Source organism: Mobula hypostoma, chromosome 1 (assembly GCF_963921235.1).
Source record: "Mobula hypostoma chromosome 1, sMobHyp1.1, whole genome shotgun sequence".
Classification (NCBI taxonomy): domain Eukaryota; kingdom Metazoa; phylum Chordata; class Chondrichthyes; order Myliobatiformes; family Myliobatidae; genus Mobula; species Mobula hypostoma.
The window spans coordinates 90,327,838-90,340,751 of record NC_086097.1 but is presented as its reverse complement, the minus strand read 5'-3'; the positions used below and the strand labels follow the sequence as shown (position 1 = coordinate 90,340,751).

Below are 12,914 nucleotides of genomic sequence, written 5' to 3'. Positions count from 1 at the left end.
AGGCCCTGTATTGTTTTATGTAATTGTGGACCAAGTTTCAACCTCCTAAGGTAGATGTGACAATAATGAACCATGTTTTGTGTGTGCAGACGAGATCAGGGAGTGACTGGGAACCAGGTGTCCGTTGTGGTGGATGGAGTCCCCGTCTCGCTGCCCTCCTACGAAGAAGCTGTCTACGGCAGCTCAGGCGCGGCCATTGCACCTTCTGGCTCCCGCGTCCAGATTGTCCTGGCGGAGGGCCCAGCGGCAAGTGACCCGGAGCTGGGGGAGGCAGCCTCCCGCACCAACCCGTGTGCGGAGAGCTCCGGGGAGAGCGAAGCCCAGGCTAGCACCAGCCGCTCAGAGACTGTGTTGATCCACCATCCCGTCCCCTCCCATTCTATCGCACCCCGCAGGTCTCCCCTGAGGCTATCGCAGTCTTCAGACACTTCAGAAGGCAGCGATGTTCAGAGTCTTCTGTCTCTCGCCTCACCCACAGGATCTGCTGATGGTAAGTTGCTCCCTATGGTTGATTGTTTTCTCTCTAGCTCAGTGGAAAGTGACGACTAGGACTCCCCAAGTGAGATATTAAAGGGCTTATATCACATCTCAGTGTGTGCCTCAGGGCAGCATCTAAGGAGCTACCAGTCTGATGTGAAGCATACATATCCCTGTGTTAGGAGAGGTGACTGCAAACTGAGCTTCCAGGGGCTCTTTGAAGGAAGGGAGAGAATTAGGGAGGGTATACTGGAGTTCCCAGCAATTGTAGGGGCTTAGATGTTGAAACTAATGGCAGAGAATGTACAGGAGGCCAGAGCTGGTGGCTTGCTAAGTTTACAGAGGGCCTAAAGTTTGGCAACTCTTTATCGGAAACCTTGGAGATCAGTGGGTGTGGGAGGAATGGGTGAGTTAGATTTGGGGTCTATTCAGATTTGTCACATTAACTCAATGTTGGCCACTGTTACTGAGAGGCCAGAATCCAGAATCAGAATTTATTATCATGGACATATGATGTGAAATGTGTTGTTTAGCAGCACCAGTACAGTGCAAAAATACACAATTCGGTGGTCATGGGCCATTCCAACATCTGATGACAGAGGGGAAGAATAGGTTTCTAAATTATTATTTGTGGGTCTTGAGGCTTCTGTACCATCTCCCTGAGGGAAAGTGAAGAGAAGAGGTCATGTCCTGAGTAATGGATGCTGATTTCTTCTGGCTTTGCCTTTTGAACATGTCCTCACGGTGAGGAGGGCTGTGCCTGTGATGGTTGAATCTGTAATCCCACTACAGATGCAAGGTGACCAAAGGCTTATTGTAATAGGTAGTTTTTTTTTAAAAAAAGATGAGGATATAACAGAGTATCAATGGAATTCCAGAGCTGAGGAACTGGCATGTCTGCTGATAGGGAAGGGAGGAGAGTAGCGATACTTAGGATTTGAATCTGGAGGTTACAGTAAAGGCTATTGCTTAACATATAAAGCTATGAATGGCTAGCTTGTCTCTTCACCCATTTGCTCTTTACTTAAACCTTAATTTCCTTTCCTTTCAGATATTCCACTGCTCAAGGATGCTTAACACAATCCATGTGAGGTAAAGTGCTCAGCTTCATCCTCTTCAGTACTTGATCCTCCACCTCCAATTGACTCACTGTACTTCAAGACCCCTCGCAGGAGTGTCACTCACCGCCTGCTGATGTCTTGTATGAAAAGAATGTGACAGTGGCAAGTTCTGTGCTAGGCATATTCTGCATTGGAATTAATCAGTGTGAATGTGAGGCTGCCTTCATTCACACTGGTTAATTTTGAGAGGAGTGACTGTATAGCAAAGGACAGATGGGTCTAATATTTGCAATACAGAGTTTGGATTTGAGGTTCCATGGTGGGCAATTAATTGATCTGTGCATTTTAACTACACTTTCTGGTTTGGTCCTTGGCACCATGCTTGTGTTCACTTTATTCGGCTGCAGTCCAGTCCACTTGTGTTAGGCTAGCCAAGCTCCAGCTGCTTCTTGAATGCTTAATCAGAAACAGAAGCAGTATTAGGCCATTCAGCCCCTCGGAATACTGTTATCCAATGGGATCAATGGGTGATGCTGTATCCTATCCACTTTGCTGCACGATTTCCTCCTTTACCCCGGACTTCCTTAACGTCCAAAAATTGCGTATCCTTAGCCCACTGGGCTAGAGAATTCCAAAGATTTACAACCCTTGAAGTAATTTTTTGATGTCTTGATCCTGAACCTTTCCTAAGACACCTCTTAGTCTGGGCTCTCCAGCTTGTTTCAATGCACTCATTTCTCATTTAGTATTCATCAGTCTCATAGGACACCACTTCATCCCAGGAATTAATCAACTGTTCTTCTTTGAGTAGGTCTCCATAACCACAGACAATACTGGTAAAAGGCCAGCATACTTGCATAGGCTTTGCACTCGTACTTTCATTGCCTTGCAATAAAGGCAACATACTATTAATTTAACTTTTAACTTTCTCAATTTTATGAACCAGAATCCTCTATATGTTTGCTAATTTCTCACCATCTAAAAATGTCTATTTTGCCTACCAAAGTGAATAGTTTCCCACTTTACTCCGACTACTGGGCTCTCCCAATTGAGAACCCCAGTGAAATGAATTAAACACACCTCATTTGTGAGGGTGAACATGTAGATGGGATGATTAATGGGAGATCTCTGGAGAAAGTTATAGGTTCAGCCTAGATCTATGCTCCAATCTCTAGAGGGACTTGAATCCACAACTATTTGACTGATGTGAAAGGCTGCCCACTGAGCCATGGCTCAGCACCAGAAGTGCTCAGTGTCTCACTTGCTTTTTCGCTCTACATATCTCTCAGCTGATCCCACAAAACTAGTGAGAATGTTTTGACTGAGGCATCAATATCTGAAATCCCTGCCCTCCCCCACTCAATGCCCGTAATCCTCTACGGCTGACTTACCAAATACCCGTGGATATTCTTCACCTTTGGTGTAAATAAAAGGGAAAGTGGGAACCTATATATTTAATCTCTTTGCCTTGCTGATTTGAATGGTGTATGTGTGTCTGTGTGTTTCACTTGCATTAGCCTTCACTTTAGGTAAAGGGCTAGGGAATTTGGGATTCCAGGTCACGTAGCAACATTTGATGCAAGGTGTGAACATATGCCTTTATTTTAAAATATTGTCTCAACAAAGCATCTATTTGCTCATTTGGTGAAATAATTCTTGGGCACTTCACACAATATTTAAAAAACCCTTTGAACACATGATAGAGCATATTAAAGCATGATAGAGAGAGTTGAGGGGAAATGTCAGATTAGATGTGGGAGGTTAAAGAAATGGTCTATATTTAAATAGGTACTTGGTATGAAGCTGCCACACCCCTCAATGACTTTCTGTACATCTAAGGGCACTGCTTCTGTTCTTTGCTTTATAGCTGAATGTGTTGGGAAGAGAATAACATTCCATACAATGACTTTTCATGCTATCAAGTACAATAACTTCTACCCAAACTCCAGACCAGCTGGAACAATTGCAGAAAATCATTTACTACTACAGGACCATGTCAATACTTATCCTGCACACAAGCTATTCTGCCTACTGCTAATATTCACATAATCCCACGAGCATTTTGTTCATGTTTATCACCCTCATCAACTATGCCTTATGGTAATAAATATTACATTTTCACTATGCCCTGAAGACATCTTCATCCACATTTAGTGATATCAAACCTGCTGTAGAATTTATCCAGAAAACTAGTGTTTCCATGATCCAGTGCTGATGTTTGAGAGGATTTGTTTGCGTGCGTGCCTGTGCCAAGATTTAGTGTGAACGCGCATCCAAATCTTGGATTAACCATCTATTTTGTAACACCCCCTGTACCTTGGGCTTTTGTCTAGAGGAGGGCATTGAACAGAATATACCAGTTCCTTTGTAAAATGAAAATCTCTCCCTTTCTCATGAGAAAGAGGATGTGTACAGTAGTGGTGATGCTGATACAGAGACAAGGGCACTGTTGCTTGTAACTTGCCTGTTAGTGTAATGGAGCGGTGCTTGGTTGATGTGTTGGTCACTCAACCTGTCCCTCTTTGGCTTTTGCTTTAAGGTTTCTCTGGAATCCTGTATATTGCAATGGGTGTCAAGATAGTATTTTAATATTTGTATAAAGTTAATTTAAGTTTAATTGTACTATGTATATAACTGCATTTCTAAATAAATTTACTCTAAGTGAGGTGATGATCAGGAGGAATTGTGTGTTTTGTTTCATTACTTGTCCATTTGTACCACAGAACTGTGCTCAATAGCAACAAATTAAACATTATCCCTCACTCAGCACAACTCACAACCTAAATCCCTGCTTGTAGTCCAAGTTCAGCACTGCAAAAGGCACACTGTATGCAGATTGGAAATCTGTTCCAATGAATTGCTGTACACTACTCCTGCAAGTAGACTGTACGCATTACCAGTTGGACACAATTAAAATAAGGTCCAGGATTCTGTCATTGAGAGAAAATTCCAAATTGAGCATGCTTCAACAGATAAAGTTTTCCAAGCACTATCTACTTTCTGCACCTTTTTTTGGTGCGTTTTTCTTCCTTTTGAAATAATACCTCTAGTATTAAATATTTTTATTATATGCTAAAGTATTTTTCTAAATGAACATAGGAGAAAATGCTACTGTAAAGCTGTCTTTCACATTGTCGGTCTTAATAATTAGTGGCATAGATGGTAATAAAATACAAATCCCACTGTTTTAAAAAACGTTTCTGCTAGAAAAGCACATGGTTAACAGGCACTATTCTTAATAATCTATAGCACAAGCTGAGGGAAGCAATAATACTCAGTTACTGTTTGTAGGAAAAGGACCACAGGAAAAAAGCATTTTTAATATGAAAAGTAAATTTCAATGGAAACAATACAGAAAATCTATTTATATGGGACTTGAATTCAATTACAAAATATAAAAACCAGGCTCTGAATTTGTACTCTTAAAAATATTCATCATGTACTTTTATGTAGGTATCAGGTTTTCCATGAATGCATCATTCCACAGGATTTCGTACTCGGGTTCAATGGCTTCTCTCACGGTTTGTTGCAAATCACTCAGTGTAGAGGGAGAAGGTGCATTGCCTGCATTTAGAATCTTTTCAAAGAAACTCTTCCATAACTCCATGTACAGTGAGCCCATTCTGGAGGAATACACAAATAGTTTATAATTAAATTTCAGATTTGAAAATCCACTTAGCCAAGAAAAGACGTAGGGTTCAGTTACTGAGATACAGGAAATATGGGAACCTGCAGGTAGACTAGGTACTAAAGGGTAGTTTTCATTCAGTTGGGAGGAGACATAAAGTCATAATTCAACTTCATCTTCAGGATAGAAAAGTGATCCTGTAATCTTCCTTCTGAACTAAGATTTGAGTACATTTTCAAGAATCCGGACTGGGGCTCAAACATTCAACCTTCCAACTCAAAGTGAGATTGCTACATCGAAGCAGAGGTAGGAAAATAGTAGGCCATTATAATTAATTGAAAAAATTAGTACTTTAATCAAAAACACAAAACAAGACTGGATACAAGCTCAATCTTGGGAAAAAAAAAATCACTATATGGGCTGCATCCGTGATCTCTAGATATTATTTGGTGGCAAAGGAAGATCTAAATGTCTGCTTTGTTTCTGGTTAGTCTCACAGTGATGTGAGAACTTTTTGATCCAACAGCAACTGGGTCAAAGTCTTATGCGGAAAAGCTGAATGTCAAGCTGCTAAGAAAATTAGGCATAAACATTTAACATCAAAAAATAAAATGGAACGTCACTGAAATACCTGCAAGATGTGGGGCTGAGAATCCATATTGAATCCTCCTTACAAATATCTAGATGTCTTCCAAAAAGCAGCAAATGTATTGTGTCTGCAATTCCAAAATGATCAACCTGCAAGAGCCAATGATAGTTGCTCAAATATTTCATGTTTTCTACTTACATCTTTGATTCAAAAGAATAAGGTTAGTAACTACATTTTATTCAGTTTTACTTCATCTAAATAGTAATGTTGCAAATTTGTCCTCATTCTCAAATTTATTTGCAAATCTGAAGAGGTGGTACCAACTAATCAGTCAATTATTAAATGCATCATAGAAAGGACAATGAATACTAATATAATGGAAACCTTTTACAATCCTCACTAACCCAATGTTGGCAAAAGAAATTGCTGACAAGCTTATGACCATTATGGAACAGTTCAGCCACCTGTATCAATTTTAGAAGATGTCTTCCAAATAAGTGCATATTTACCTTTGCCAAATAATCAAGGAAGCATTCACAATGATCAAAAATACTTGCCCTGATTCTCATTAAGTGCATTAAGATATTTAGGTCATCAAATTCAATGTGCAAATAGGAGTCTATTACATCCTTTTATTACAAAGGGGTGTTCCTAGAAACTTTTCTCTATCACAATTTCCCCTAATACCAAGTCTTGACAATATTTGTATTTTTTGTATCATGTATTTAGCCATTTTTTCCTTAAATTCTGCAAAACAAATTTTTTATTTCATCTCAGATGTTTTGGTGATTTATGAATTCCATAATGGTGAATTTCTGTTATCTAAACTACTGTAGTTTAAGAGTACACTGTCAAAATAACATGTCTATTGTGATGGTTTACTTATTTGAAGAAATGACTTTAGTTATTTCAGAATTCAATTATAGCTAATGTACTGGCACAATACTAGTCTAAGGTTAAGGGCCGAATGACATTCAAAATTATTCAAATTCTAATAACCTAACCACCACTACTACTACTATGTCAACTCAGGCCTAGGGAGCCGGCGTCAGGCACGATGACGGACCCTCCACTTCTCCCTCTCCCTCATCAGTGTGTTCAGTTCATCTACATTAGCCGCGCCGCTGTCTTCTAGGAGCGTGTTGACCATAGTCTTGGGAGGGCGCCCAGGGTTCATCCTCCCCTGCTTGGGCTCCCATATGATGACTGGGGTGGCGTAGACAGTGCCCCGCTAGTTGCAGTCTTCTCGCCTTGATTTTAGTGGTGAGCATCGGTAGGTTGTTATAGAGCTCGATGTTCGTCATGTGCTGTTGCCAACTCACGTCAAGAGCCACCCGGAGCATTCATGTATAGCAACCATCTAGAGACTTTCGCATTGTCTTGGTGAGTGTCCACGTCTCGCATCCGTACATGAGAATGGACTCTATGACTGCTATGAAAATCCTCTTTTTAAGCCCTCTGGTCAGGTTCGACTTCCAGATTTCCTTCATGTCGTTCATAGCCCTCCACGCCAGCGCCTCCTGTATCTTTATGTCCTTCTCCGAACTCATCATTCTTGACCCTAGGTACTTGTAGTCAAAGAATTTCTTAATGGTATCATTCTCTACAGTCTTATTAACCACCACTCAAATATTTTAAATAGCAATCTCATAATTAGTGATTATCAGTCATCAAGTCCATGAGCAACAATAAAACACTGCAAGTTACGTGCCAGTAAAAAGTACTTAACCCCACTGCAGCTTCATGTTTTATTGTTTTACACCATTGAATCACAGTGGATCAAATATTGCTTTTTTGACATTGATCAACAGAAAGTCTTTTGTGTCAAAGTGAAAACAGATCTCTACAAAGTGATCTGAATTAATTACAAATATAAAATACAAAATAACTGATTGCACAAGTATTCATCCCCTTCAAGTCAGTATTTAGCAGGTGCACCTTTCGCAGCAATTAGTCTCAAGTCTGAGGATAGCTTTACACATCTGGACACTGCAAATTTTCCCCATTCTTCTTTATAAAACTGCTCAAGCTCTGTCAGATTGCATGGGGATCATGAGTGAACAACCCTTTTTAAATCCAGTCACAAATTCTCAATTGGATTATGGTCTGGACCCTGACCTGGTCATTCCTATGTATTTGGCTTTATGCTTGGGTCATTGTCTTGCTGGAAAACAGATCTTCTCCCAATTCGCAGTTCTATTTCTTACAGACTGCATCAGGTTTTCCTCCAGGATTTCCCAGTAGTTTACCCTCTACCTTCACAAGCTTTCCAGGGCCTGCTGCAGTGAAGCATCCCCAAAGCATGATGCAGTCACCACCATGCTTCACGGTAGGGGTGGTGTGCTTTTGATGATGTAGTGTTTGGCTTATGCCAAACATAGTGGTTAGTCTGATGGCCAAAAAACTCAATTTTGGCTTCATCAGATCATAGAACCTTTTTCCAGCTGACTTCAGAGACTCCCACACACCTTCTGACAAACTCTAGCGAAGATTTCATGCGACTTTTTAAAAAAACAGCAGCTTTGCCTTTGCCACTCTCCCATAAACTGTGAATGGTGAAGCATCCAGGGAGCAGTTGTTGTATGCAGTCTCTCCCATCTCAGCCACTGAAGCTTGCAACTCCTCCAGAGCTGTCACAGGTCTCTTGGTGGCCTCCCTCACTAGTCCCTTTCTTGCACGGTCACTTAGTTTTTGAAGATGGCCTGCTGTCTACCTATTTATAGCTATGCCACATTCTTTCCATTTCTTGATGATTAACTTAACTACACTGAAAAAGATTTCTAGGGAATGGAAATTTTCTTGTGTCCATCTCCTGACTTATGCCTTTCAATAACCTTTTTGCAGAGCTGCTTGAAGTGTTCTTCTGTCTTCATGGTTTAGTTTTTGCCAGGATACTGACTCACCAGTGGCTGGACTGTTGTTGCGTGAATGAAAATTACTGGTAGATACAAAGCAGCTTTGTTATTTGACAAAACAAGGTACATTAGGCATCATATGGACACGCTTTTGATGGAAAGGTCTGCTGGCCCAACGTGGGGCTCAATATTTTATGTGCCAGAGGACAACTCCACATTTACAATGCATGGACAATGCTTTCTTTGAAACTACGTACAACCGTCACACCTCCTGATTCACATCCACATCATAGATATCAAAATGAATTTTAATTCACAACTGAATTCACAATTTTCAGGAACCCATTGTTCAGAACCTCACTCCAAATTAAATGCACAATACATTTTCAGAAGTGAAGACTGGGAGCCAAGTCTATTGTTAAATGTATATGTCCTAAACATAAAAATCACTCTCACAGGACCTTCCAGATACATGTGTATTTTTTCTACAATCAATTGAAACAACTTGACTGCACACGGTGATCCCCATTTAACTAATTACGTGACTTCTAAAACCAACTGGCCGCACCAGTGATGATTTGGAGTGTCATATTAAAGGGGGTGAATCAATTATTTTGTGTTTTATATCTGTAATTAATTTAGGTCACTTTGTCGAGATCTGTTTTCACTTTGACACGAGTCTTTTTCTGTTGATCAGGGTCAAAAAAAGACCAAACTAAATCCACTGTGATTCAATGTAGTAAAATAATAAAACATGAAAACTAAGGGAGGAGGTGAATACTTTGTATAGGCACTGTATCTCAATCCCAATACAGGCCGTTTATATATTAATGGCAGTTACTTTAGAAATTAATCACATTGATCAAGTAAGGAGGATGCAAAAGCCTTTTGACCCAACCTCAATTATGATTCAAAGATTTATTGTGAAATTTTGAAACAGACTATTCCTACAGATACATAATCCAGCTACTTTTGCGAAGCTTGGTGGTGAAATTAAAGTTAGGAATGGTGTGTATTCTTCCATACTGGGATGACAAGGCAAGCATTACTCATCCTTAATTGAAGAGGTATATGGAAAGAATGATGGGCTGACAGATAGGGGAAGGTTCTCTCAGAGCTGTGAGGAACGGAGTTCAGCAATCATCAATTTCAGAATGTCCCAAGATGTTTATAGCCAGTACTAATGCTGTTAAAATATGTTGCAGTCTATATACACAAACTCTCATTCCCCACCACCTCCCGAGGAGATGAATAAATACTGGCACTTCCAAATAGATGTGTAAAAGAAATGTCCAATTATGTGATAATTTAGCACTTCAGCCAATTTGGGCCACTTGTGCTCCCTATTTAATGCAGTTGTTGCTAAAAGGGAAAAATCAACTTTGATGATAACTTGATTCCTAAACATGAATAGCACCAAGTACTGCATCCTTCCTGTTTTCTATTCTCTACTACTCCGCTTTCACCAGTTTGAACATTTAATTGCTAACTGTAGGTATTCTTCAGTAAGGTTGTTGAGCAAAGTTCTATAATTAAATGCTGCAATTGAAATAGCACACTATTTGCAATGACTGACTTCAGTCTACTTGTCTCGCAAGATGATTGGGCAACCTCTGCTGCTGAAGGCTGAGTGCCCAGATACATTGGAATGTGTTGCAATCAGGCTTTCTCCTCAGAGGTTGGGTGGGACAGCAGCTGGAGGTCATGGGTTAAGGGTGAAAGGTAAAATGAACATGGGGAATCTTCTTCACTCAGAGGGTAGTGAGTGTGGAACGAGCTGTCAGTGCAAGTAGTCCATGAAAGCTCAATTTTAATGTTTAAACTTGGATACATACATGCATTTTGGGGGGGGGGGGTGAATTGGAGAAGGTCGACAGGACTAGGCAGTTTAAATGGTCTAGCACAGACTAGATGGACCAAAGGCCCTGTTTCTGTGCTGTACTTTTTTTTTATATAAATGAGTCCAAGATGGACTGCTACCTACTGGAAACAGAAATGGAATAGTTTAAAGGCAGCCAAGGATAGAGAATCAAATCCTGCCTAACATGCCAATACTATGTCAAAGTCCATCCCACTCAGACAAATGCAATCTTATCTGTGGAATGAAAAGAACCTTCTTTGGAACTGAACTGATCAAGGGTCTTCAAAGTGAAACATAATGATGCTCATCATTCTGACATTTTGTCTACATTTGGTTAACAGCATTACGCCATAGGTCAGCTCTATGCAGCATCTTACCTGGTAGGCACTGGTACACTCCAAAAGGAGATCTCTATTGGGTAATGAATGAACTGTTGGAAAACCTGTAAATGTGGCAACATTAGCCTGCTGCCTTAAATCCAAGCTGTGTGTGAAGTCCACGAGCTTCACTAAACTGTCACCATCAAGACATGTGGAGGCACTGTTAAAGAGCCTAAGGAGGAAGGCAGATTAAACATATCAGTTTCCAAAATAAAAAGCAAATTCAATGACCCAAATATGCTCACAAAAATGAGGGATTAAGTTTACATTTGTTGAATTTTGAATAATTCTATTTTCTAACAATCTATGTTCAGACAATTTATTACAACAATGTTATTTTGAAAAATAGATGCACCCCAGGAGCATCCAAAACACAAGTCATGTGTTCCAGTTAGTTAACACAACATTAAAAGCACAAGCTGGTCTTCAATGAGTGAATTTCAACTTCTTGTGCTTAACAAAAATAAACAAACAATGGAATGAATGAACAGGATTCCGTCCATCAGCTGTGATCACCACTTGTTGCACAACCCAAAAATTCATTCTATTGTGGAGTCTGGGCTGAAAGTATAGGTGGCAAGAGGCCATTTTTAGTGCACAATTCTGAATTGCTCATAGCCTCACTGTTATCGATCCAATTCCAAGATTCCAGGACAGTCTCAGAAAGGAATTCCATGATGAACTCGCAAAAACTCGTTCAGAATCCAAGAATGCTTCAAATCATAAACCTACCCAAGACAATATTTATACTTCTTAAACTTTGCTTAGAAGAATATTTAAACTAACTTGAGGCTCAGAAGAAGTGTTTCAGGTGCAATGCCTCCATGAACAATTTCAGCAATGTGCATCAGTTCCACCAAGGCCAGCAGGTCAAGTGCAAGAAACATAACAAGCTGTTCTGGTACAGATTGCCAAATTCGACACAGGTTCTATATGTTAAATAAAAAGAAGAAAACAGTTAACTACACATGTTCTGCCCTAAGCAATTATGATTAAACCAGTTCAAGCACATTATAAAGTCACTTCAGAAAGTTCAAATAATGTTTCCAGGAGATAATTTCCACAAATCAGGAAGCAGTGTTCAATGCATTTTCATTTTGAAATCTAACTCTTCAATGTTGAGCAACGAGCAGTTTTGGGCCTTATTTAAATATGGATGTGCTGACATTGGGGGAGGCTCACAAGAATGATTCTGGGAATGAAAGACTCATCAGTGAGAAGTGATTGATGGCTCTGGGCCTTTAATCTAAAGTCTGTCACGAGCCTTGTGGCCCATCATGCCAGTGCTTATGCTGGTATGCTGGTTTCCATGGCGTGAAGTGACTGACAGTACGAGACTCCCCCCCCCCCCCCACCCCACCACCGGATAGGACGCCAGTCTATTGTGAGGTTAACCCCCAGCATTTCTGCCAGTACCCATTCTCAGTTGGGTAGACTAGAGCATTGTGTGGTTAAGTGTCTTGCTCAAGGACACGCATGCTGCCTCTGCCGAGGCTTGAACCCACAACCTTCAGATCGCTAGTCCAACGCCCTAACCACTTGGTCACATGCCACACTCTGGGCCTTTACTGGTAGAAATTAAAATAATGGGGGGGGGGGGGTCTCGTTGAAATCTATCAAATGTTGAAAGGACTAGAGAGTGTGAATGCAAAGAGAATGTTTCCTGTGGTGGGGGAACTCTAGGACCAGAGGGCACAGCCTCAGAATAGAGGTATGCCCATTTAGAAGATATGAGCAGGAATTTCCTTAGCCAGAGAGTGGTGAATATGTGAAATTTGTTACCACAACCAGTGTGGAGGCCAAGTCATTGGATGTATTTAAGGTGGAGGCTCATAGGCTATGGGGTTGAGAGGAAAATAGATTAGACATGATGAAATGACGCAGAAGACTCAAAAGGGCCTAATTCTGCTCCTATGTCTTGTGGCTTAAAATCTCACCTTTAATGTGGAATTACTAGTTATTACATAGGATGCAGAACAGGCAATTACGCTTTGCCCCCTTCCATCAACCACTGGACAGACACAAAGATACAGATGCAGTTTGTTTTTCTTTTGGAGACCAGC

At 40.6% G+C, this 12,914-nt stretch overlaps 2 protein-coding genes across 4 annotated transcripts in view; one reads left to right on the top strand and one right to left on the bottom strand.

Moving 5' to 3' along the window:
- LOC134348723 (sushi domain-containing protein 6-like) overlaps positions 1-4,217 on the top strand; it is a 57,674-nt gene extending 53,457 nt beyond the window's left edge. The window contains exons 5-6 of the mRNA XM_063052531.1: positions 90-490; positions 1,529-4,217. Coding sequence (XP_062908601.1) covers positions 90-490; positions 1,529-1,554 — 427 coding nt within the window. The 3' untranslated portion in view covers positions 1,555-4,217. The remainder of the gene's footprint in view (positions 1-89; positions 491-1,528) is intronic.
- A 142-nt stretch (positions 4,218-4,359) lies between these two features.
- bub1bb (BUB1 mitotic checkpoint serine/threonine kinase Bb) overlaps positions 4,360-12,914 on the bottom strand; it is a 74,583-nt gene continuing 66,028 nt past the window's right edge. For all 3 annotated transcript variants that reach the window (XM_063052513.1, XM_063052519.1, XM_063052522.1), the window contains 4 exons: positions 11,638-11,780; positions 10,849-11,023; positions 5,798-5,904; positions 4,360-5,161 (listed from right to left, as the gene is read on the bottom strand). In XM_063052513.1, coding sequence (XP_062908583.1) covers positions 4,984-5,161; positions 5,798-5,904; positions 10,849-11,023; positions 11,638-11,780 — 603 coding nt within the window. In that variant the 3' untranslated portion in view covers positions 4,360-4,983. The remainder of the gene's footprint in view (positions 5,162-5,797; positions 5,905-10,848; positions 11,024-11,637; positions 11,781-12,914) is intronic.